Raw genomic sequence first — 23,983 nt, 5'->3', positions numbered from 1 at the left:
TGATACACTAGAGGGAAACCACTGTGCTCTCTCAGAAAAGTCTCAGAGAGTCTGGCTAAACTATTAAACTAATTTCTTTCTTGATTAGAGTAAAACTCCAAGACAGGGTAAAATTCTTTCAGGCTTAAACTAAAATAGAATCATAATGGACTACATCAAGAAATAAGAGAAAATTTTTAACTTTTATCTTTATTAAATGTAATGAATAAAAGCATTTAATAAGTATGAACAGTACTGAGGGGACAGGGACCTTATTTGTGTTATTCATCACTATATTCCCAGGATAAGCATTGTGGGTACTCTGATAGTTTTCTATATTAATATGTACATTAATGAAACTTACTCGCATTAGGAATTATGGCTTGTTTAGTGATTTTTTAAACACATGTCTTCACTAGAGGGTGCTGTGTAAGCATTCAATACTTAAAAGTGTTTTACATTTGCTGGGAGATTGGATTTTTAAATCATCTGATTTATTAAAAGCTTTCATTTTCTTTGCTTTCAAAACAATATTTTGGTATTGGATATGGTAAAATTCATGAAATTGAGTAGCTATTAATGGCAGCATTAACACAGATGTTTCTTTTCTTCCTCCTCTTCAGGAGACTTATGACTCCAATCATGTATGCTGCCCGAGATGGTCACCCTCAGGTTGTTGCTCTCCTTGTTGCTCATGGAGCAGAAGTTAATACCCAGGATGAGAATGGTTATACTGTGAGAACTGATTGCACAGTGTTCCTTTTTATATCTTGTCATTATCAGTAGTCCACAAAAAAGTTTTTAAGAAGTAAAAATTACAGAGGGGCTGGGTTATAATTGCTGTTTGGTGAAGAAAACTGCTGAAATGAAAAAAAAAAAAAGGGAATGATCTGTTTTTGTCCTCACCCTTGACAGAAGAAGCTGTAACACACAGCAAAGCCTGGGTTAGGGGGTATACATAGAATTCATTTTTACAGAAAACAGTTCAGGGATTAGCAGATATATTATTTCATTCTCTAATACAACTCGACTACATTATTTGGTTTTATAAAATCAGTGAGCACTGGCAGTCTGCTTTGCAATTACAACTTTGGAAATATGTTTACATTATATTGTAAAATGAAGAGATTGAATCATTCTGTTAATTAGCCATGTTCACTTTTTTATTGTGCCATAAATACTGTTGAAAAGTTTTCCTTTCTGTCTCATATATACTCCCTCTCTTTAAACATCTTCTTTTCCCTCACTTACAGGCTTTAACATGGGCAGCACGTCAGGGTCATAAAAATGTAGTTTTGAAGTTGCTTGAACTTGGAGCTAATAAAATGCTACAAACCAAAGATGGAAAGACACCAAGTGAGATTGCAAAAAGAAATAAACATCTAGAGGTATCCTATATATTAATTTTTCTCTGGAATGTTACATTATTATTTCAGAACTTTGTATTATTTTGTTAGAACTTACAACTGTTCTAATGGTGTAGCTGGATATTATTAAATGCTTAAATATGTAATCTTCCTTTGGACAGTTAATGAAAACTTTATTTTACTAGAGTACTCACTTTTACTAAATAAGAGGCATTTACAATGTGGTAATTTAAAAGCTACATAAAGAAATAATAAAGTCTTATTCTGTCCCTAGAAATAAAATTATAATAGACCATTTAACAATTCGAACTGGTCCAGACTTTTAAAAATTAACTAGTGTTTTGAGAAAGCTAGTAAAATGTCAAAATTTGAACATGTAATTAAAATGTTTTTTATTTTAATTAATACATATTAAACATTTTAAAAATTAAATCCTTTAAGCTACATTTACTCCTATACATGTGACAAAGTGTATAATACAGTGATAACATATTTGGGTGGATAATTTAGTGTCATTCACATATTAAAGTCAATAATAAATATTTGCCATACATTAAATCACTTAATTGATACAAACATTTAGTCTGAAAAACAAAGCTTTTGGCCAAAGGCCTGTAATTTATAAGCAAGTATATAATACAGTACAATTATGTAAAACTAACATATAGTTCAAGAGCTTCTAAACCTGAGTTTCTGAGTTTGAAAGCATGTAACATTCCATAAGTTCCATCACATAATCAGACCATGCCACTTTTACTGCATGGAAAATAACTTTCTCTATATTTTAAGCAATCTGATAAACATGCCTTTCATTTCCTAACTCAAATCGGCATTTCCAAAATTATTCTAGAGTAATTACTAATTACTGACATAATTACTAATTACTAATGTGAAACTTCAAAAAGAAATCTATTGTTTTTCTTCTAAGCTTTGAAAATTTGGAAAATTTAATTTGTTTACTGCATTATTAAATTTAGGGTAGATGACACTGAATTTGACATATTAAATTTATGAACATCAGAGATTATTTTGTGTTATAAATTACTTTTTAAAGAGATCTGATTTTGTGTTCTGGCTGATTATGTGACACAACCCTGACTTATTAAAAAGTTAAATTCTAAGTGTAGGTGATAGTATATAATAATGTTAACTGTATTTGAATGGCTTGTTAACTTTTTACAGATCTTCAATTTTCTTTCTTTAACTTTAAATCCATTGGAGGGAAAGCTTCAACAGCTAACTAAAGAAGAGACTATCTGTAAACTATTGACAACAGATTCTGATAAAGAAAATGATCACTTATTTAGGTAAATAACATGTTTCCATCCAATAAAATATCTATAAATAAGTAAAAAGTGTGCATGTCTTTAGCTTTAGTAAATATGATGACATTTAAAATATATTTTATACTTTTGCAAGCATTTTTTCATATCACTGAGAAATGTCTGGATTTTAAAAATGCTTTTTTCTCCAGATTTTTAGAAAAATTTTATGTATGTGTACTAACAGTAATGAGAATAATTTCTGACTTTAAATAAAATAACAATGAAATTTATTTCTTTTTAAAATTTTTTTTAAATTTTATTTATTTATTTGACAGTAGGCAGAGAGAGGGGGAAGCAGGTTCCCTGCTGAGCAGAGAGCCAGATGTGGGGCTCGATCCCAGGACCCTAAGATCATGACCTGAGCTGAAGGCAGAGGCTTAACACACTGAGCCACCAAGGCGCCCCTACAATGAAATTTATTTCTTAAAAAAGTCTAAGATTACATTTTTGTTAGTGTTCAAACTAGACTGCATCTTGCTTTCTAATTCTTTTTAGCAAATTTCTGACTTTATAAGCTAAAATTAAAAATACATTGTTTACTAAACACACTTCACTACATGGCCACAAAATTGTCTCTGCTTACCCACATTTAAAATTATTAAGTCTTTACTTTCTACAATTAAAGAGATTTTCATGTATAGAGACCTTGCAAGGAACATACACATAGGCAACTGTTTTACTGTCATTGTTTTCTCTGTTTACTTAGATCTTCACTCAAGAAACTTCCTAATTTCTTTGATATAACATAGGTCTAGTGTGTAAATTTGCAACTGTGATTGTGCACTTATAGTCTGTTCTGAAATTAACATTTCTATAAATATGTATAGTTCATATACAGCATTTGGAGACCTGGAAATATTTTTACATGGTCTTGGGCTTGAACATATGACAGATTTATTAAAGGTAAGATCTTGTGTGAGGTACATTGATATGCTTATTTGTTAACTAAATATTAATTCATAAGCATGCTGATATCAAAGTGCCAAGTACACTTTTCTCCATAATTTGTAATAGATCCCATTTTAAACTTTAAAACATTTGAAAATTTATTATTCTAGAAATTTATATAAATTTGAATCTGGCTGGAATAAACAGCTTTTACTCACTGCCTGAAACCTTACAGAACTCCTCCTTATACTTTTAAGCCCTTAGTTTGTTTTTACAGTTTCTGATCTTCCCATATAGAATATTAGAAGCATGATTTTCAGTCAAACAAATCTGGTATCAGATTCTTGCTGTAATGATTAACTGAAGTATGTTACTTAAATCTCTTTTTTCATAAGGATGATAATACCTAGTTTAGGATTGTCATAGAGATTAAATTAGATCATATGCCTAGCATTGTTATAGATACTTTGGGTATGTATTATGGGGTTTGAATAGATGACAGTTATCAGCCATTTAGCTGATATGAAGCAGTAAAGCACTATTTGAGATAAGCTCTCTTTAGGAATATACACACTCTGTTTAGGTAGTTCAGAACTGGGCTTCGTTTTACAATCTTGAAACTTCTTTTTTTTTTTAAGATTTTATTTATTCATTTGACAGAGGGAAATCATAAGTAGGCAGAGAGACAGGCAGAGGTAGGGGGAAGCAGGCTCCCTGCTGAGCCCCAATGTGGGGCTCGATCCCAGGACCCTGAGTTCATGACCTGAGCTGAAAGCAGAGGCTTAGCTTACTGAGCCACCGAGATGCCCCTTGAAACTTCTTCCTATTTGAGAAATACTGAGTAAAACTAAATGTTATTGATTACTTAATATGCAAGTAGAAATTCAAAAATATTCATAAAATATAATGTCAATCAAATTTTATAAAACTCTTTCTACTTATGTGAGCAGATATGTTATAATGATTTTCTTTGACTCTGGGAAACTGGCTATGTTTATACTTTTTTAGGTAATTATATATATAATGACACTCTACTGTCTACCCAGTAGTATAGTTCTATACCTACATATCCTATTCCCTTTTAGAACTGAAAGTTATTTAGGAGGGTAGCATATAACTGACTAATTTAGGACAGTTGCCTACTTCCCCTTCTAATGTTGTATTTGTATCAAAATGTTGCATTTTTTTCTATTATACAGGAAAGAGATATAACCTTAAGACACCTTTTGACTATGAGGAAAGATGAATTTACAAAGGTTAGTGTCAGTTTCAAAAACTCCAGACATTCGTTCATATTTTAGGAATTCTGGATGTTTTTATTTTCTATTTTAAAAATCCTAGAGGTACAGACTGTAAATTATCTTTTGATAGGTTTTTTATTAGATATCATTATGAATAACGTCTTTAAAATCTTCTGTTACAGTATGAATTTGCTTTTTTCTTCAGATTAATCATGGCATCTCAACTAAAACTGCTGCTTCATTTCTAAATCCGAAATAGTTTTATAAAACAATTTACTTAGAAATAAGAGGTGGCTTTTTTTGTACATAGGTATGCATATGTGTCCTCCAAATACTGCCTTTTGTCGGTTCTCAAAAAGATCAAGACCTATTATTTTGCCATCTAGTATTATTAAGTAACAATTTGAAAATAAGCTTGGGGAATACTAGAGATACTTTAATAGAATACCTGAAATGTAATCATCTTCCTCCATGAATACATTGGAAACTTGAAATCTTCAGTATTACAAGTCAAAATAAACATACTACTTAGCTTAATCCAGGAGAGAAAGTTTAGTTAGCTAGCACTAAAAGTAAAGACAAAAGAAGACTTAATCCTTATTTAATCACTGATAATATTTTGAATAATGCTTTGAAGGAAAAATTATTTTACTGTGGTGGTTTTGGAAATTTTAATATCTTGTAATTTGCTTTTAGAATCCAGTTTTGCAAAAAATTGGCTATAGTCACTAGATATCTTTTTAATGATGTAACCTTGTCAGTCATAAGTAAAAGTAAACTATTTTTCAGTGTGTTTCTTACTTGTTTCTTATTTGTTTTTTCAAGATGTGAATTAATCAAGTAGAAAACTTCTTTAGTAATATTGAATATTAAATTACTCAAGTATGACTGTCCTGTTGCACCTTAAAATTATTTTTACTTAGAATGGAATTACCAGTAGAGATCAGCAAAAAATTCTGGCTGCTCTTAAAGAACTAGAAGTGGAAGAGATAAAATTTGGAGAATTACCTGAAGTGGCAAAGTTGGAAATCAGGTAAAATGAACATTAATATTGTTTAGAATCAGCTGTTCTTAAAAAAGAACTAAAACATTTAATTTTCATAGTTTCTGAGTCCTTTTACTTGATAGTCATTTTCCCAATGAAATGGACAGTTCATTTTACAATATATTATGTTCTGAAGTAGGAGGTACTTTATAACATCAATTTTTATAAAGTCATTTTACCAAAAAGCAAAACAGTGCATCTTCTTGTTAACTCAGTTAGAAACATTCTTTTATTTTTTCATTGCCTTTTGTTAAATGAACTGTATGAGATTCCATGCTTTTTATAGTAAAGCTCGAATTCTTTTTAAATCATTTCAGGTGTCAAATTGAAAATTCAGAGTAGTAATTTTTTCACAGGGCAATAAGAAAGTATTTGCAGTGTAGTTCAGCTGTGTTTTCAGCCTTACTCTAAGGAATTATGTTGTCAATATATAAAGCTCAGTTTCAATATTATAAACATGTCAAGCACTGATTATTAGTAATGTTATAATCTAGAACCATTTAAAAAATAATTGTATTTTATTTTATTAATATTTTGTGGGGCAGTAAATTGCTTAACTTTTTAAGTGAAATAATTATAGAATTACAGGAAATTGCAAAGAGATGTTCAGGAAGATCCCATGCATTCTTTACTCAGTCTTGCCCGGTACTAATATCTTGCATAACTGTAGTACAGTACTAAAACCAGAAAACTGACATATGTGATACAATCCACATAGCTTATTTGTAGTTCACCGGTTAAATACGTGTTCATTTGTATGTATCTGTATAGCTTTATTCAGTCTTATCTCATGTGTATCTTCATGTAACCACTGCCGCAATCAGTATACTTACTACCATAAATCTCCTTCATACTACTCCCTTATAGACAGACCATCCCCCCCAATCCCTAACAACCAATAATTTGTTGTCCATCTTGATAATGATATTATTCATGAATGTTACCTAAATGGAATCATACAGTATGCATCCTTTTTTGATTTGCTTTTTTCGCTCATCCTAATTCCCATAAGTTTTATCCAAGTTCTATCTTATAAAATATACTTACAGATGCAGTACTATCAGTACTAATGTATCCTGCCTAAAAGTAACATTGCAACCGTAATGAACATTGCAGCTAAAATTAACATAAACATATATAAAAATAAATGATAGATGTCCACATTTTAGTATTTAGGGAAGTTTTCCATGGGATAGTTTAGATGATCCAGATTTCTCTCAAAAGCTTATTGCAAGATTGAATTATTTCTCTTAACTTTTTCCTTATAATAAGATGATCTTTATTCAAAATAATGCCTCAGTATTGTTTCATAATAATATTATAACTCAAATATTTCAACATTTTTAAATATTTTAAAGGATTTCAGTTGTGAGAACTTAAAACTTCTTGAAACTGTTACTTTTCTTAATTTTTTTATCTTACTGTCTCCGTGAAGGAATATTTTAAGTTCTATGTGAACTAAATTGGAAATTAAAATTTTTAATGTAACTTATTTATATGATGACAGAGTTGCCTGTACAAATTTACTTTGTGGAATTTAATAGACAAGAATGTGCAGAATCCTGAATGGTTCACTTATTAAAACTGCTGGATTTTTAAAAAATATAACTGGCAGACATATATTCCAGGAATTTGACCTTGTTATTAAATCACAGACTTTGTTTACATGCTGTTATGAAAAAGGTTTTACTTCCCATTTGTTCAAAGTCATTCTTTAAAGAAGAAATTAGTCATTAAGTCATAAGAAAACTAACAGCAGGAAAAGTTGAACTGATTGATTATAATCTTCTGGTAATGTGACTTCAACAATCTAGCTACTGATTTATTTTATAATACTTTCCTTCTATGTGTTAAATTTTCTAAAATAGTCTGTTACAAGAACACATGCACAGTACATTTACTTTTTTCTACATTTAGCATTACTATGTTTACAGAATTAGAGAATGCAATTTAAAAATAATAACTATTCCATTACTACCTTGACATATTTTGAACTGAAATAGTAAGCTTTCATCCATATCTTGACATTTTCAACAGTTTATGTCCAGACCTTTTCTCTGAGCCTACCTGACATTTACTCAAATATATCAAAAACATCTCATAACTGTGTCCATTAAGGAAACTATTTTTCCTCTAAAAAGAAGATACAGAATTTATGCAAAAATATATTGTTCACATCTATTATTTATAAACATTCCAAAATTAGAAACTCTAAATATTTAACATCAGGGGAATGGTTGAATTACATTGCATTAATATATTCTGTTCTGTCCTTCAAATTATTTTAAGACTTTAAAAAATACTCATAAGTATAAAAGGCAAATATGAAATGGAGTATGAGGTATAATACCAGTTGTATAAATGCATATGAAAAATACTGGAAGAAAATGTGTGCTGTAAGGAAATACTCAAGCAGAGTGCCCTCCTTAATAGCCACCACTAGGCTTACCCAACCTCCCAGCTCCCTCCCCTCCAAAACCCTCAGTTTGTTTCTCAGAGTCTACATTCTCTCATAGCTTGTCTCCCCCTCTGACTTCCCCCAACTCACTTCTCTCTATCGCCAATGTCTTCCGTATTATTCCTTACGCTCCACAAGTAAGTGAAACCGTATGTTAATTAACTCTTTGCTTGACTTCTTTGACTAAACATAATCTCCTCCAGTCCCATCCATGTTGATACAAAAGTTGGATATTCATCCTTTCTGATGGAGGCATAATACTCCATTGTAGATAAAGACCATATCTTCTTTATCCATTCATCTATTGAAGGGCATCTTGGTTCTTTCCACAGTTTGGCCACTGTGGCCATTGCTGCTATGAACATTGGAGTGCAGATGGCCTTTCTTTTCACTACATCTGTACTTTTGAGGTAAATACTCAATAGTGCAGTTGCAGGGTCATAAGGTAGCTCTATTTTTAATTTCTTAAGGAATCTCCACACTGTTTTCCAAAGTGGTTGCACCAACTTGCATTCCCACCAACCGTGTAAAAGGGTTCCCCTTTCTCCACATCCTCTCCAATACTTGTTTTTTCCTGTCTTGTTGATTTTGGCCATTCTAACTGGATAAGGTGGTATCTCAGTGTTTTGATTTGAATCTCCGTGATGGCTAATGATGATGAACATTTTTTCATGTCTGTTAGCCATTTGTAAGTCTTCTTTGGAGAAAAGTCTGTTCATGTCTTCTGCCCATTTTTTGACATTATTATCTGTTTTGTGTGTGTTGAATTTGAAGAATTCTTTATACATCATTATAGATCAGCCCTTTGTACTGTCTTTTGCAAATATCTTCTCCCATTCCGTGGTTTGCCTCTTATTTTGTTGACTGTTTCCTTTGCTGTGCAGAAAGAAGCTTTTTATCTTGATGAAGTCACAAAAGTTCATTTTTGCTTTTGTTTCCTTTGCCTTTGGAGACACACCTTGAAAGAAGTTGCTGTGGCTGATGTCAGAGAGGTTACTGCCTATGTTCTCATCTAGGATTTTGATAGATTCCTGCCTTATGTTGAGGTCTTTTATCCATTCTTTTTTTTTTTTTTAAAGATTTTTTATTTATTTATTTGACAGAGAGAAATCACAAGTAGATGGAGAGGTTGGTAGAGAGAGATAGAGAGAGAGAGAAGGAAGCAGGCTCCCCGCCGAGCAGAGAGCCCGATGCGGGACTCGATCCCAGGACCCTGAGATCATGACCTGAGCCGAAGGCAGCGGCTTAACCCACTGAGCCACCCAGGCGCCCCTCTTTTATCCATTCTGAGTTTATCTTTGTGTATGGTGTAAGAGAATGGTTGAGTTTCATTCTTCTATGCACATAGCTGTCCAATTTTCCCAGCACCATTTATTGAAGAGACTGTCTTTTTTCCACTGTGCTTTGTTGAAGATTATTTGACCATAGAATTGAGGGTCCATATCTGGGTTCTCTACTTTGTTCCATGGTCTATATGTCTGTTTTTGTGCCAGTACCATGCTGTCTTGGTGATCACAGCTTTGTAGTAAAGCTTGAAATCAGGCAACGTGACGCCCTTGTTTTGTTTTTCTTTTTCAACATTTCCTTAGCGATTTGGGGTCTCCTCTGGTTCCATACAAATTTTAGGATTGTTTGTGCCAGCTCTTTGAAGAATGCCAGTGGAATTTTGGTTGGGATGGCATTGAAAGTATAGATTGTTCTGGGCAGTATAGACATGTTAACAATGTTTATTCTTCCGATCCATGAGCATGGAATGCTCTTCCATCTTTTTGTGTCTTCTTTAATTTCTTTCATGAGCGTTCTGTAGTTCCTCGAGTACAGATCCTTTACCTCTTTGGTTAGGTTTATTCCCAGATATCTTACGGTTCTTGGTGCTAAATTTTATCCCAATACTTAACTTCACACTTTTAAAACATGGCCTTTTGTTTTAATTTACACCATGTCATGCTGCAGTAAGAAATAACTTTTGTCATCCCAGAAAGTTCCTTTGTGCCTCTTTTTAATCCATCCCAATTAAAAATAAAATAAATAAAAATAAAAGCACTACATTTAAAAAAATAACTTCTAAATGATTTATAATAACAAAATGTATTTCTTGAGCACATGTGTCATGGCTGCACCTGAAATTGATCTCCTTATTATTATTATTCTGAGAATAGGCTGGAGAAACAGCCCCAGCCAGGACATGTTGCTCTTATGGCACAGGGAAAAGAGAGAGATATTCTAACAGGAGGTGTATTGTAGAGTTCTGGGATGAAGAAGGGGCAGCCAACCACACAGTATATGATGAATGCATACTGTAGGGTTGCGATTTTTACAACATGCTTGGCAATATTCAGTGGCCCTGAAAATTATGCATCACAAGAAGGCTATGTATTTTCCTTTTATTCATTAAGACTGTATAAATTTAGGGCGCCTGGGTGGCTCAGTGGGTTAAGCCGTTGCCTTCGGCTCAGGTCATGATCTCATGGTCCTGGGATCGAGGCCCGCATCGGGCTCTTTGCTCAGCAGGGAGCCTGCTTCCTCCTCTCTCTCTGCCTGCCTCTCTGCCTGCTTGTGATCTCGCTCTGTCAAATAAATAAATAAAATCTTTAAAAAAGAAAAAAGACTGTATAAATTTATATTCAAGTACCATCTCTGTGAAGCATTACAAATTCTCTATTCCCATTATACTAAGTTCATTATCTCCAAGTTTTAGGTGTCTCAGCTATAAGCTAATGTTAACATCTGCATTATAGGAGTTGTAAGGAGGAATTAAAGAATGGTAAATGTAAAATAACCAGTGCATTGCCTTCATGTAATAGATACTCAATATTGATAGTTTTATATTCCTTCTTTATATGTGCCTTTGAATAATGAGATTATAATTCTGTGTCTACCTCTCCTGCTGAAGCTCGAGATCCTCAAGATTAGAGACTTGTTTCTTTGTTTACCCAGTGTCTAATTCATAGCTAATACAGATTAGCTATTCTATAAATATTTTTAAAGAATATAGTAAATATTATGACTAGACAATGAGTAACTAACCCAGTAAAATGAAGTAAATTGCTCATATTAATGATTCCTATTTGTTTGTTTCCTCTCTTTAGTGGTGATGAGTTCCTCAACTTTCTTCTGAAATTAAACAAACAGTGTGGCCATTTAATAACAGCTGTACAGAATATCATAACTGAGTTGCCTGTAAATTCTCACAAGGTATTCTATAAAACTCGTTAAGAAAATTATGAGTGCTGAAGAACATTCCAGATAAGTTAGTGATAATTCTCTAAACAGTGGTCTGGTAAAATTGTAAGTCACATAAAATGTAAATAAGTCAATATGTTTAATTATTACTCCTTTATATACTAATTAATTAAAGAACTGTGTTCAAGTAAAGGAAAATGAGTTAGACCAAAAATTAAACTGATCTGTGTATTGAGCTTAACATTTCTTAAAGGGAATATAGTTGTTTAAAATATAAAGTGACAAGAGACCCGAGTGAAAGTTGAAACAAAACAATGTGTTGAGTGTTATTAAAAACCATATCAATATAAGGTTTGCTAATGAAGGAAAAGTTAAATAGAGAAAGTGTAAGTGACCTGTAAAAGCAAACTTTTTTTGTAGAGTTTTTCATGTGATTTGGTTTTAACTATTTGTTTATAGTGAAAAATACTTAATGCACTTGTTTTCCTCTGATTTTTATGTTAACAATAATATAGGAGTCTTATCATTCTTAAAACCTTCATGAATTTATTTGTTCACCATAAATTCTATTATTACTAAATATTAGTCTCCATAAAGTCATATATACATATATTTTATAAATGTATTCAAGAAACTGATGTGACTATATAAAGTCACTAACTTCTTTTTGGCGTCAGAATTTATCCTGAACAAAAAATGCTTTTCAGTTTCATAATTTAATGGGTGAGAATACTGTGTAATTTTTGTAGATACAAAGTTATAAACTGTCATTTCCCATTCTTTAAAATGTGACTTTTGAAAATATCCACAGATAGTACTAGAATGGGCTTCTCCCCGGAATTTTACTTCAGTTTGTGAAGAACTGGTTAGTAATGTTGAAGATTTGAGTAAAGAGGTCTGCAAACTAAAAGATTTAATTCAGAAGGTATGTATTTAATATTTTAAAAGGGGAAATGATACACAAATAATATGTCAGATGATGAAGCAGTTCTGACAAGAGCAACTTAAGCTCCCACTAGACAACTGGAAAAAGGAAAGAAAGAATGAAGAAATATAAGAAACAAACTTTGTGGGTTATTATAGAAATGCAGACTAAAAGAACAGGATCTATGATTTTCATCTTTTAAATTAGCAAGGTAGAATGTGTCATCATACCCACTCCTGGGTATTCACTAAGTTGCTATTTTCATGTGAGACTGATGTCACAACCCCTTTCAGAAACAGTTTGGCAACATGTGCCAAGAACCGTATAGATATTTGTATCTATCAATAATTTAATGATTCCAAAATTGTATGTGCCATAATGTCCTATGCCAGGAGAATGATTTAACTAATTATGGTACACCCATTTGTTATAATGATATGCAGTCAAAAAAATATAATGAAAATCAAGTATTACCATGTTAAAGATGTGAAGCTACAGTCTCTCTTACATATAAATATGCAGATGAAAAATTATGAAAATGACATGTTTATCAGTTCTGTTGATGAGATAGATTTTTAGATGAAATATTCTATTTTCTAAACTTTCTTAAAGGGTATGGGCTTTTTTTGGTGGTGTTTCTGTATTCATGTAGAACTATATATCTGGATTTAAGGACAGATGATTTCCCCTCCTCTTAAGAAAATTGGCTATAACAAGATCTAAGTTGCTGAAATCGGGAACTCTGTTGAAGATATGTAATAAAGGAAAACACTTTCATTTGACTCAAGAACTCACTTCTGAGTTCTCCTACTCTATTTAATAAATATCTTTGGTATCTATAATTTTTTATGAAATAGCTGAAGTGAATGTCAGATTATTCTTTAAATTTGTATAGGTTCAACCCATAAGTCATTTGATATTTTCATTAATATTTTATCAGAAAAGGTTCTTCTCAAAATCAACTTTATACATGTTCCAGGTAATTTGTCATCCTAGCTATGAACATGTGTTCGGTTAAAGGAGTCTTTTTTAAAAGTGAGTAGAAAATGGTGAAGCAAATTTTACAAAATAATAAGGGAATAAAGAAATTTTAAATGGGCCAAATGAGCAGTATATCTCAGAATTCTTGTAGACAATACCTCTTTTCTAGAGAAGGAGGCATCTTAGAAGTTGTATTAGCTCTGACATTTATTCATTCACAATCATAAGTGTCTACTATATGTCAGGCAACTGTGCTACCCATTAGTCTCCTAACTACACTCCTTCCACTTTTGTGTTCCTTTAATCCATACCACTCTTCAAACAAACTTTCTCATATAAAAATCTAATTTTCTACTTTCTGAACTTGTTGACAGCATGAGAATTATAGCACCAATCATCTTCACTACCTTCATCATCTTGAAGAAGTGAAGGAAAATCCTACTGATTTTATGTAGTGTGGTATTTTTCATGACGATCCAGGGGAAATTTGGATGGACTATGTAAAGATACTTCCTGCAAAGCATCATCCTTTAATGTTTAGTGTAGGAAATTCCCCCAAGACATCTTTCCTCAGGACTGGTAATTATTTGTTTTCTCCAAGATAAACTAAAAACATCTGGGGAGGGCGAAGAAGACTGAGATGAAATAAGAGAGAGAGGACAGGTTTTTCCTAAAAGAATGAAATTAGGGCGCCTGGGTGGCTCAGTGGGTTAAGTCGCTGCCTTCGGCTGAGGTCATGATCTCAGGGTCCTGGGATCGAGTCCCGCGTCGGGCTCTCTGCTCAGCAGGGAGCCTGCTTCCCTTCCTTTCTCTCTGCCTGCCTCTCTGCCTACTTGTGATCTCTCTCTGTCAAATAAATAAATAAAATCTTTAAAAAAAAAAAAAAAGAATGAAATTAAGAAGCACTGCTTTAGGGGTGACTTTGACTCTAAAACATAAATAATTCAATCAGGTACCATGATATTTATTTTAATAATGTGTACCTATAAGGAGAAACCTTAGCTTTCTTTAGCTAAATATAAAGTCTTTTTTCTGTGGCCTTCTCTACCTCAAATTTATATATTTCTATATAAGAACAAGTCTTGAAAATACATTTATTGGTTTATAATAATGGCAGATACAGTTCTTTGGTCAGGAAAGTCTTAATTTTTGAGCAAGCTTTATACTGGTTTTTCTGGATTAGTCTAAAGTAGTAATCACCATGAGATTTGATTTAGGGAACTGATTTAGGCTTCCAGATTTGGGAATATGCTGTTATGCCTATTAAGCTTATGATACTTCAGTTTACCAATAATAACTGAAGCAAATTTTTAAAAAATATGGGTTACCATAGATAAGTGTATGGAGGTAACATAGAGAGAGGGTAGGAGAGGTCAAGGCTAGACTTTAACACCACATCACTCTCTTTCAAAGCAACACACTGACAGGCTCCTGTCAGAAAGGGTCATTCTAAGTAATTGGTTAATAAAAGGAATGGCTGTCTCGGGATTCAGTAAATGGAGCATCAGTGTCAAAAAGGAATCTGTTACTGAATGAAGCCATTTGGAAGTCAGGCCAAGAAGACAGTATTAAGGAGATTGGCATTGAAGTCTGTTTTGTGCTGTAAATTTAAAATTAATTTTGCAAGCTTTTTAAATTAAATATTTACACTGTAGATTTTAGATGTAGTTATTCTTGCTAATGTTGGAAACATCTATGTCACCACTCTAGCCCAGGATGTTTCTAGTATATATCACTCTATAAATGTGCCTGATTCTTTTTATCTTTTAAAGATCTTTTGGCTTCTGCTCATTCTCCTCCTTCTGCTCCTCCCCCATCAACTATCTCTCTCTTCTTTCTGTCTCTCCTACACATACACACAACCCACACACATGGTTGGGGGGCCTTCTTTAGCAACAGAGTTCTGTAGGAGTATTCAGAAACTGACTGGGTCATGTGCTTTCATTGCTAAGAAGTCCTAAAAGAGCCACTTAAGTTTTTGTTAGTATTTGTTCCTACAATTATATTTAAATAAAGGATTAAGCTTCTAGCAATAGCATCAAATCCTCTAGTTTTTGATAAATTTTATGTGTTGTAGGTATAAGAATGGTTTACTTTATTGTTAAGAAATCATTTAATATTTAATATTTAAATACAGAGGGAAAAATAGCAATTTACATTGCTTGTAGGTAAAAATAAAAAAAATCATAAAAAATGATTTTAAAATGTAGTAATCTATCAAAGCATTTATTCTTAATGTGAAACTAATTCATCATGATGGGATCCTTGGCAAAAAAGATGGTTTTTTAAGACGTATGTGTTCACTTTAAATCTTCCATGGAAATCTTGCAGTGGCTGCCTCTACATCAACTGAATTAACATGGATATTTTATTTTTAAAAATCAAAGGTATTTTTCAGTGTACTGTACATTAACTCTTTTCATTTTCTTATACTAAATATTAGTTGCAAAATGAGCGAGAAAATGATCCAACTCACATTCCATTAATGGAAGAAGTATCAACATGGAATAGCAAAATTTTGAAGAGGACAGCTATTGCAGTATGCGGAGTTGGGTTTCTTCTTTTTGTTTGCAAGCTAACCTTGCAGAGAAAATAACCATAACATTTGTTTTGAATAATGTATGTATAATTCAAATTACCTACGAATGTTGCTTTTAACTATTTCTGGCACAGTAGAACTACATCATTTGTTGATACTCCATAGGAGAAATTATGATTGCATAGAGCAAAAAGTTTCTTTAGAAGATGGTTTGTCAGTTTGAGTTAAAAACATAATTTTCTATACTGTTATGTTAATTTTGATCAAGTAGTAAATTACAAGTGATTCTCAAGTTTGATTCTATGATTCTAAATCACATTCAAAATAGAAGTTTTATCTAATATTCTTTGACATTTAAAAGCAGTGTGGGGGCGTGTGGGTGGCTCAGTGGGTTAAAGCCTCTGCCTTTGGCTCAGGTCATGATCCAGGGTCCTGGGATCCAGCCCCGCATCGGGCTCTCTGCTCAGTGGGGAGCCTGCTTCCTCTTCTCTCTCTGTCTGCCTCTCTGCCTACTTGTGATCTTTGTCTGTCAACTAAATAAATAAAATCTTTAAAAAAAAAAAAAAAACAGTGTGTTGCTGTTTTTTAACTGTAAAGAATACACAGGTGGCTACCAGAGGTGGGTGGGAGATGGCGGAAATAGTTGATGGGGCTTAAACAGGGCACTTATGATGAAAAAAATAAAATGATTTTTAAAAATGTTCCTTTGTCACAGTGAATCTTATACAGAATTTGTAAAATGTTCATAAGTTAGTACCCTTTTTTTAGTCCTTATTTTTCTCTTCCATTATTATAAGGAATTCATTTAAATTTTTTGGTTATATAACATTAGGAAATTAATAATTTTGAAATTATTTCAGAGAATGCAAAAGATAAGAATAAAATGTAAAAATTTTGTCTGTACTGTCATTTGCAAATATCTTCTCCCATTCCGTGGGTTGCCTCTTTGTTTTCTTGACTGTTTCCTTTGCTGTGCAGAAGCTTTTGATTTTGATGAAGTCCCAGAAGTTTATTTTGGCTTTTGTTTCCTTTGCCTTTGGAGACATATCTTGAAAGAAGTTGCTGTGGCTGATATCGAAAAGATTACTGCCTATGTTCTCCTCTAGGATTCTGATGGAGTCCTGTCTCACATTGAGGTCTTTTATCCATTTTGAGTTTATCTTTGTGTACGGTGTAAGAGAATGGCTGAGTTTCATTCTTCTACATACAGCTGCCCAGTTTTTCCAGCACCATTTATTGAAGAGACTGTCTTTTTGCCACTGTATATTTTTTCCTGTTTTTATCGAAGATTATTTGACCATAGGGCTCTCTACTCTGTTCTACTGGTCTATATGTCTGTTTTTATGCCAGTACCATGCTGTCCTGGTGATCACAGCTTTGTAGTAAAGCTTGAAATCAGGTAACGTGATGCCCCCAGTTTTATTTTTGTTTTTCAACATTTCTGTAGCAATTCGGGGTCTCTTCTGGTTCCATACAAATTTTTGGATTATTTGCTCCAGCTCTTTGAAGAATACCAGTGGAATTTTGATCAGAATGGCATTAAAAGTATAGATTGCTCTAGGCAGTATAGACATTTTAACAATGTTTATTCTTCCGATCCAAGAGCAGGGAATGGCCTTCCATCTTTTTGTGTCTTCTTCAATTTCTTTCATGAGTGTTCTGTAGTTCCTCGAGTACAGATCCTTTACCTCTTTGGTTAGGTTTATTCCCAGGTATCTTATGGTTCTTGGTGCTATAGTAAATGGAATCGATTCTCTAATTTCCCTTTCTGTATTTTCATTGTTAGTGTATAAGAAAGCCACAGATTTCTGTACATTGACTTTGTATCCTGCCACGTTATGAATTGCTGTATGAGTTCTAGTAGTTGGGGGGTGGAGTCTTTTGGGTTTTCCATATAAGGAATCATGTCATCTGCGAAGAGAGAGAATTTGACTTCTTCATTGCCAATTTGGATACCTTTTATTTCTCTTTGTTGTCTGATTGCTGTTGCTAGGACTTCTAACACTATGTTGAACAAGAGTGGTGAGAGTGGGCATTCTTGTCTTGTTCCTGATCTCGCAAAGGAAACAGTCAAGAAAACAAAGAGGCAACCCATGCAATGGGAGAAGATATTTGCAAATGACAGTACAGACAAAAGGTTGATATCCAGGATCTATAAAGAACTCCTCAAACTCAACACACACAAAACAGATAATCATATCAAAAAATGGGCAGAAGACATGAACAGACATTTCTCCAATCAAGACATACAAATGGCTATCAGACACATGAAAAAATGTTCATCATCACTAGCCATCAGGGAGATTCAAATTAAAACCACATTGAGTATCACCTTACACCAGTTAGAATGGCCAAAATTAGCAAGACAGGAAACAACATGTGTTGGAGGGGATATGGAGAAAGGGGAACCCTCTTACACTGTTGGTGGGAATGCAAGTTGGTGCAGCCTCTTTGGAGAACAGTGTAGAGATTCCTCAAGAAATTAAAAATAGAACTTCCCTATGACCCTGCAATTGCACTACTGGGTATTTATCCCAAAGATACAGATGTAGTGAAAAGAAGGGCCATCTGTACCCCAATGTTTATAGCAGCAATGGCCACGGTCACCAAACTGTGGAAAGAACCAAGATGCCCTTCAGCGGACGAATGGATAAGGAAGATGTGGTCCATATACACTATGGAGTATTATGCCTCCGTCAGAAAGGATGAATACCCAACTTTTGTAGCAACATGGACAGGACTGGAAGAGATTATGCTGAGTGAAATAAGTCAAGCAGAGTCAATTATCATATGGTTTCACTTATTTGTGGAGCATAACAAATACCATGGAGGACATGGGGAGTTAGGAGAAGGAAGTTGGGGGAAATTGGAAGGGGAGGTGAACCATGAGAGACTATGGACTCTGAAAAACATTCTGAGGGGTTTGAAGTGTTGGGGGGAGTGGGAGGTTGGGGGAACCAGGTGGTGGGTATTAGAGAGGGCACGGATTGCATGGAGCACTGGGTGTGGTACAAAAACAATACTGTTATGCTGAATATAAATTTTAAAAAATGATTTAAAATTTTTTAATGGGTGAGAATTTTGAATTATGGATTAAAAACTTAGAATATTTCAAATGTAAATTATAAAAGAAAATTTAGAAAATAGTATAGAAAGCACAAAGTACCTTAAAATTTTTTATGTAATGCATTCATAGGAACTATGATATGTAATATGTGTAACTTTTTTTTTTTTTTTTTTTTAAGATTTCATTTATTTATTTGACAGGGGAAGAGACAACACAAGCAGGGGGAGGGGGAGAGGGAGAAGCAGGTTTCCTGCCAAGCAGGAAGCCCAATGCAGGGCTCGATCCCAGGACCCTGGGATCATGACCTGAGCTGAAGGCAGACACCCAACGACTGAGCCACCAGGGGCCCCTGTGTGTAACATTCTTAAAGATGTTTTGAAACTGAGTAGCATGTGGCAAATAATTTCTCATATCAATCTAAAGAAATGTAATACATGGTTTTGGTTTTTCGAAATCAAGATGATGATACTTAGATTTTAAAAGTGAAGGTATAAAAGGTCAGGCCCAATTTCACAGGAATATAATAGTTACATCTGTCTTGACTTACTACCATACTTAGAACAGTTACAGTTGATCTACAACTGCTGAAAGGTAAACCTCAAGCAAAAGGAAAAAATTATAGAAAATAAGAGTAGCATAAGGAACTATAATTAGTGGTCATTTTTGCTCTTGTATGTATCAAAGCAGCAAGACTTACATCGTTCCTTTTCTGAGAATATACTCCACCATTTATCACTGGAAGAAACTGGTGTCTGATATTTTATCCTAAGTTCCATAGCAAGACTTTTTTTTTTTTCTGATACCCCTCAATTTAAATGGGCTCGAGACTTAGAACTAAACTAGACTAGGATAGAATAGGTTCTTCTTTCAACACAGATCACTGTTTCACTCCTAGCACACTTAGGCAAACAGAAGTTAGTTTCCTTAAAAACAAAACAAAACAGACATACTACCTGATTATTTAACAGTAGTCTTTCACCTCAGTTTATCTTAAAGATGATCTTGTCTATGGCTGAATAGGTCATGGTCTTTTTCCTCTAATCAAACCAAACTGTATGCATCTCTCAAATACTAGCATGAACTATGAAATGCAAACTGATCAAATATTTGCTTTCCAAAGAGATTACTATAGTCCTTAAAATAGTGATCTGCCCCCATGTACTTCATAATTAGTTATTCAAGGAAAAGAAATACTGTAAAGTCCATTTTATCTGCATATTCTAAGTATGTTTTTACTTCCTTGACAAATATAGTATAATTTTCAGACTGAAAATAAATAGGCCAACATTTGTTGTGATTAAATTGTTTCTTCAGGGGTGCCTGGGTGGCTCAGTCAGTTAAGTGTCTATCTTTGGCTCAGATCTTGATCCCAGGGTCCCGGGACTGAGTGAGTCCCGCATCAGGCTACCTACCCAGCAGTGAGTCCTCCTCCTTCTGCTCCTCCCCCTGCTTATACTTTCTCTCTCTCTCAAATAAATCTTTTTAAAAAACTCCTTCTTCATGCATAAAGTATCAACAGAATAAATTAGCTTTTCCTCATCACTTAAAAATTGCTAATTTTACCTAGAGTATAATAAGCCTCTTCCTACCCTCTTGACTTAATTATAGTGCTTTAACGTAAGAGGGGTGTATCTTCTGGAATAGTCATTCTTTTACAGGATCGTACAAATCATTTTTCTTCTCTTCTTAAAATAATTCCTACAGTGACCCCTCTAAAACCACACAGAAATGTAAATCAAGTGTTAATTCTGTGCAGTTGAAAGTAGAAAAACTTTAATTAACTAGTATTTAATTTTGAATTAGTTGGGATCAAAAATGTTCCTATATCTTAGAATCAGCTTTGGAACCCAAATAATCCATTTAAAACACCTCTTTCAAAGAAAGATAAGCATGCATACTTGCCACTTTCCGTAAGTGGGGTGCTTAGTGCCACCTGGCAACTCTATTCGATTTCCCCAGTATGTCTACCAGCTTTCTCACTGGATAACTACTTAATGATTCTCTGTCCTCAAAGTTCTAAGACCTCCTGCTCATCTCATCTTAAATGATGGTCTTGCTTTTTACTGCCCTTGGGAATAGAATTAGTTAAAGAAGAACTTCCAAACTGGGTTTCCTTTAGTTAGTTTTCCTTTAGTTTAGTCAGCAGACTTTCTTGTAAAGGGCCAGATAGTCCATATGTTAGGCTTTACAGGTCATGCGGTTTGTCACAACTTCTTAACAGAGCTATTGCAGTGCAGAAGCACCTGTAGGCAATACGTAAATGAATGGAAGTGAGTGTGGTACAAGAAAATTTTACTTAGAAAAACAGGTGGTTGCCTAGATTTAGCCCCCCGAACCTGTAGTTCACCAATCTAGTCGAAGGTCACAGAGTTACAACTAAGAGTTGTCTTAATTTATAGACAGCCTCTGCCTTTTGATTGTTTAATCCACCCACATTCCTGTTACTATTTGTGTATTATTGGTATACTGGACAGAAATGTCTATCATTTTACTCTTGTTTTCTATATGACTTACATAGAAAAACGTCTTTTAATGATTTTTTCACCATATTTTTTTGTTATTTTCTTCATGGTTGCTCTAGGATTCACCACATGTACCTCTTAACATGTTGGAATCTCTCGAGGCTTCTAAGTTCCTGGGCCCTTTTTAACTGTCTCCTTTTCTGATTATTCTGATAGGCTGTCTTCCACATTTGTTATTACACCCAACCCTCAGGTTCCACTAATTACTGGTTGATTGCTCACATGGCATGCCCTGGGGCGTGAAGTGCCCTGCAGTCTGATAGAAAGTCAGATTTTGAGGTTTACCCCAACCAGGGGAGGGCCATTCTTAGCTGTTTCTTTCCCTCTGGTGAACTAGCTGGCCTCGGGTTTAGCTTGTTGCTCCTGATTAAGAACATGTATTGTATGGGGCACTGGGTGTTACACGCAAACAATGAATCGTGGAATACTACATCAAAAACCAATGATGTACTGTATGGTAAATAACATAATAAAATTTTAAAAAGTAAAAAGCTATTGTCTTTGGGGCACCTGGGTAGCTCAGTGGGTTAAGCCTCTGCTCAGGTCATGATCCCGGGGTCCTGGGACTGAGCCCCATATCACATTGGGCTCTCTGCTCGGCAGGGAGCCTGCTTCCTCCTCTCTCTCTCTGCCTGCCTTTCTGCCTACTTGTGATCTCTCTCTCTCTCTGTCAAATAAATAAATAAAATCTTTAAAAAAAAGAAAATCTATTGTCTTTGAGGATGACCTTAGGCTTGATTTTCTCCACATTCTCTTTCAAATAAAGCCAGTTCTTTGGGGAGAAGTTTCAAGCTCTCCTTACAGACAGATTCTACCCCTGGGCAGCAACTCTGAGCCACTTTCTGAGTGCTGGGTAAGGCAGTAGCCTCTGGTCTACTGGGTTGATTCTTACAACTCTGCCCTATAAGTGAGCTGGCCTGAGAGAGATCAGGCCCCAGTATTCTAGCCTGCAATTTCTGGGATCCACTCATTATCCCGTGGGACTCAATGGAAGGATAAAGCCCTTAACTCAATCAGCTATGCACCAGAATTTAGCCACGTAAGCTCAGAGTTGGGGGAGCATAAGAAAACCGGTGGCTTGTCCAGATGAGATATGGTAATCCTTATTTGGTAGCTTAAGGGAGAGACAGCCCAGAGTGGAGCTCCTGCAAAGCTGAGCTGACTTGGGCTGCAAGGAGCAGGTTGTAAGGGAGAGAATGGATCCTGATTTAATATTCTTCCCGAGTTTTAGTAAATTTCCTTGTGTAAATGTTTTCCTCATTGGTTCTGAGCCCTTAGGACTCTTTCCAGAGACTTTAAATAAAGGTTGTATTTTTATAGCTTTTTCTAGCTTTTATTTGTTTCTCTGGGGAGTAATACCATGCTGCTCCTCACACTTTCATCCTGGCAGAGAAAATCCTTAACCAATATTTCTAGGGTATCTGCTATGAGCTTAGCATAGTGCTTGGCCCGAAAGAGTGTACAAAAAATTTTTGAAGCCAGAGACATTAGCTAAATACTTCTCACGTAGGCTTTACCTAGTCCTAAGTTAGTATCACACAATGCCGAAAATTCTCAGAGCACCTAAAGTCTATTGGAAACAGAAGGGAAAGACCCACCTAGGCTTGACTAGGATACATTAGGGCTAGATAAATGATGGGTAAAGCAAAGCTACACTCTCAATTTTGAAAGCTTTCCTGTGGGAGGTATTTCAGCTAATACCTAACTTAAATTTACTGCATTTAGTAAATACGGAAAACAGGCTATTTAAAATTCTAAAAGGGTATCACTCAGAAATTAAGCCAGTTATAATTTCAAGCACCAGAAGCAAAATCGAGTTTTGGTTTCTTTTATGGAATGATTTGAGAGTGAAACATTTTTTGATCTTAACACTGTGAAAGTTAATCTTTAAGAACACAGATAACCATGATGACTTCTGTTTGACTCCAAGTCACTCTGTCGCTGCTTAATAAATAATTTGTAGCTCTGTGGGGGTGGAAATAGGGTGGGGATTTTCTTTCTGGCACATCCACTAATGAGTAATACATTTATTTCAAGTGCCAATAAAAATGTTATACTGGACTTATGTGACACGTTTGTTAGTTATTAGAGAAACCAATTCTAAGCCATTTGAGTAATGTTCTATTATATTTTTGTACCTGTAAGTTAAGACTATCTTATCAATATTCTAAACAAAATGAACAAATTTTTAATGCTGCATTACAGTATTTTCTTTATCATTAAATAAAATAAAATAAGGACATTTTCAGGAGTGGTACCATCTCTGGACTTCTCTCAGTAAAATAATAATATCACCCTTTTCTTTTTGACTGATCTTTCATAATTGTTTCCATGAATTTTCTTCTTGGGAGTCTTTCAAACACTTTAATCTCTTACTTTTTTTCCTTTTGAAATCCATGTCACTGTTAACATGCTCCCTCTTCCTGCTCACCCCCTAGCCTGTCCCTCACCTCTCCAGTGCAC

The 23,983-nt window shown here is 34.2% G+C and overlaps 1 protein-coding gene across 1 annotated transcript in view; it reads left to right on the top strand.

Annotated features, from left to right (window-relative positions):
* ASZ1 (ankyrin repeat, SAM and basic leucine zipper domain containing 1) overlaps positions 1-16,321 on the top strand; it is a 58,593-nt gene extending 42,272 nt beyond the window's left edge. The window contains exons 5-13 of the mRNA XM_044246437.1: positions 603-714; positions 1,233-1,367; positions 2,529-2,653; positions 3,499-3,574; positions 4,759-4,815; positions 5,724-5,833; positions 11,393-11,498; positions 12,298-12,411; positions 15,836-16,321. Of these exons, the coding sequence (XP_044102372.1) occupies positions 603-714; positions 1,233-1,367; positions 2,529-2,653; positions 3,499-3,574; positions 4,759-4,815; positions 5,724-5,833; positions 11,393-11,498; positions 12,298-12,411; positions 15,836-15,988 (988 nt within the window). The 3' untranslated portion in view covers positions 15,989-16,321. The remainder of the gene's footprint in view (positions 1-602; positions 715-1,232; positions 1,368-2,528; positions 2,654-3,498; positions 3,575-4,758; positions 4,816-5,723; positions 5,834-11,392; positions 11,499-12,297; positions 12,412-15,835) is intronic.
* The last annotated feature ends 7,662 nt before the right edge of the window (positions 16,322-23,983 follow it).

Source organism: Neovison vison, chromosome 4 (genome assembly GCF_020171115.1).
Source record: "Neovison vison isolate M4711 chromosome 4, ASM_NN_V1, whole genome shotgun sequence".
NCBI lineage: Eukaryota > Metazoa > Chordata > Mammalia > Carnivora > Mustelidae > Neogale > Neogale vison.
This window is presented reverse-complemented; position numbering and strand designations above follow the sequence as displayed.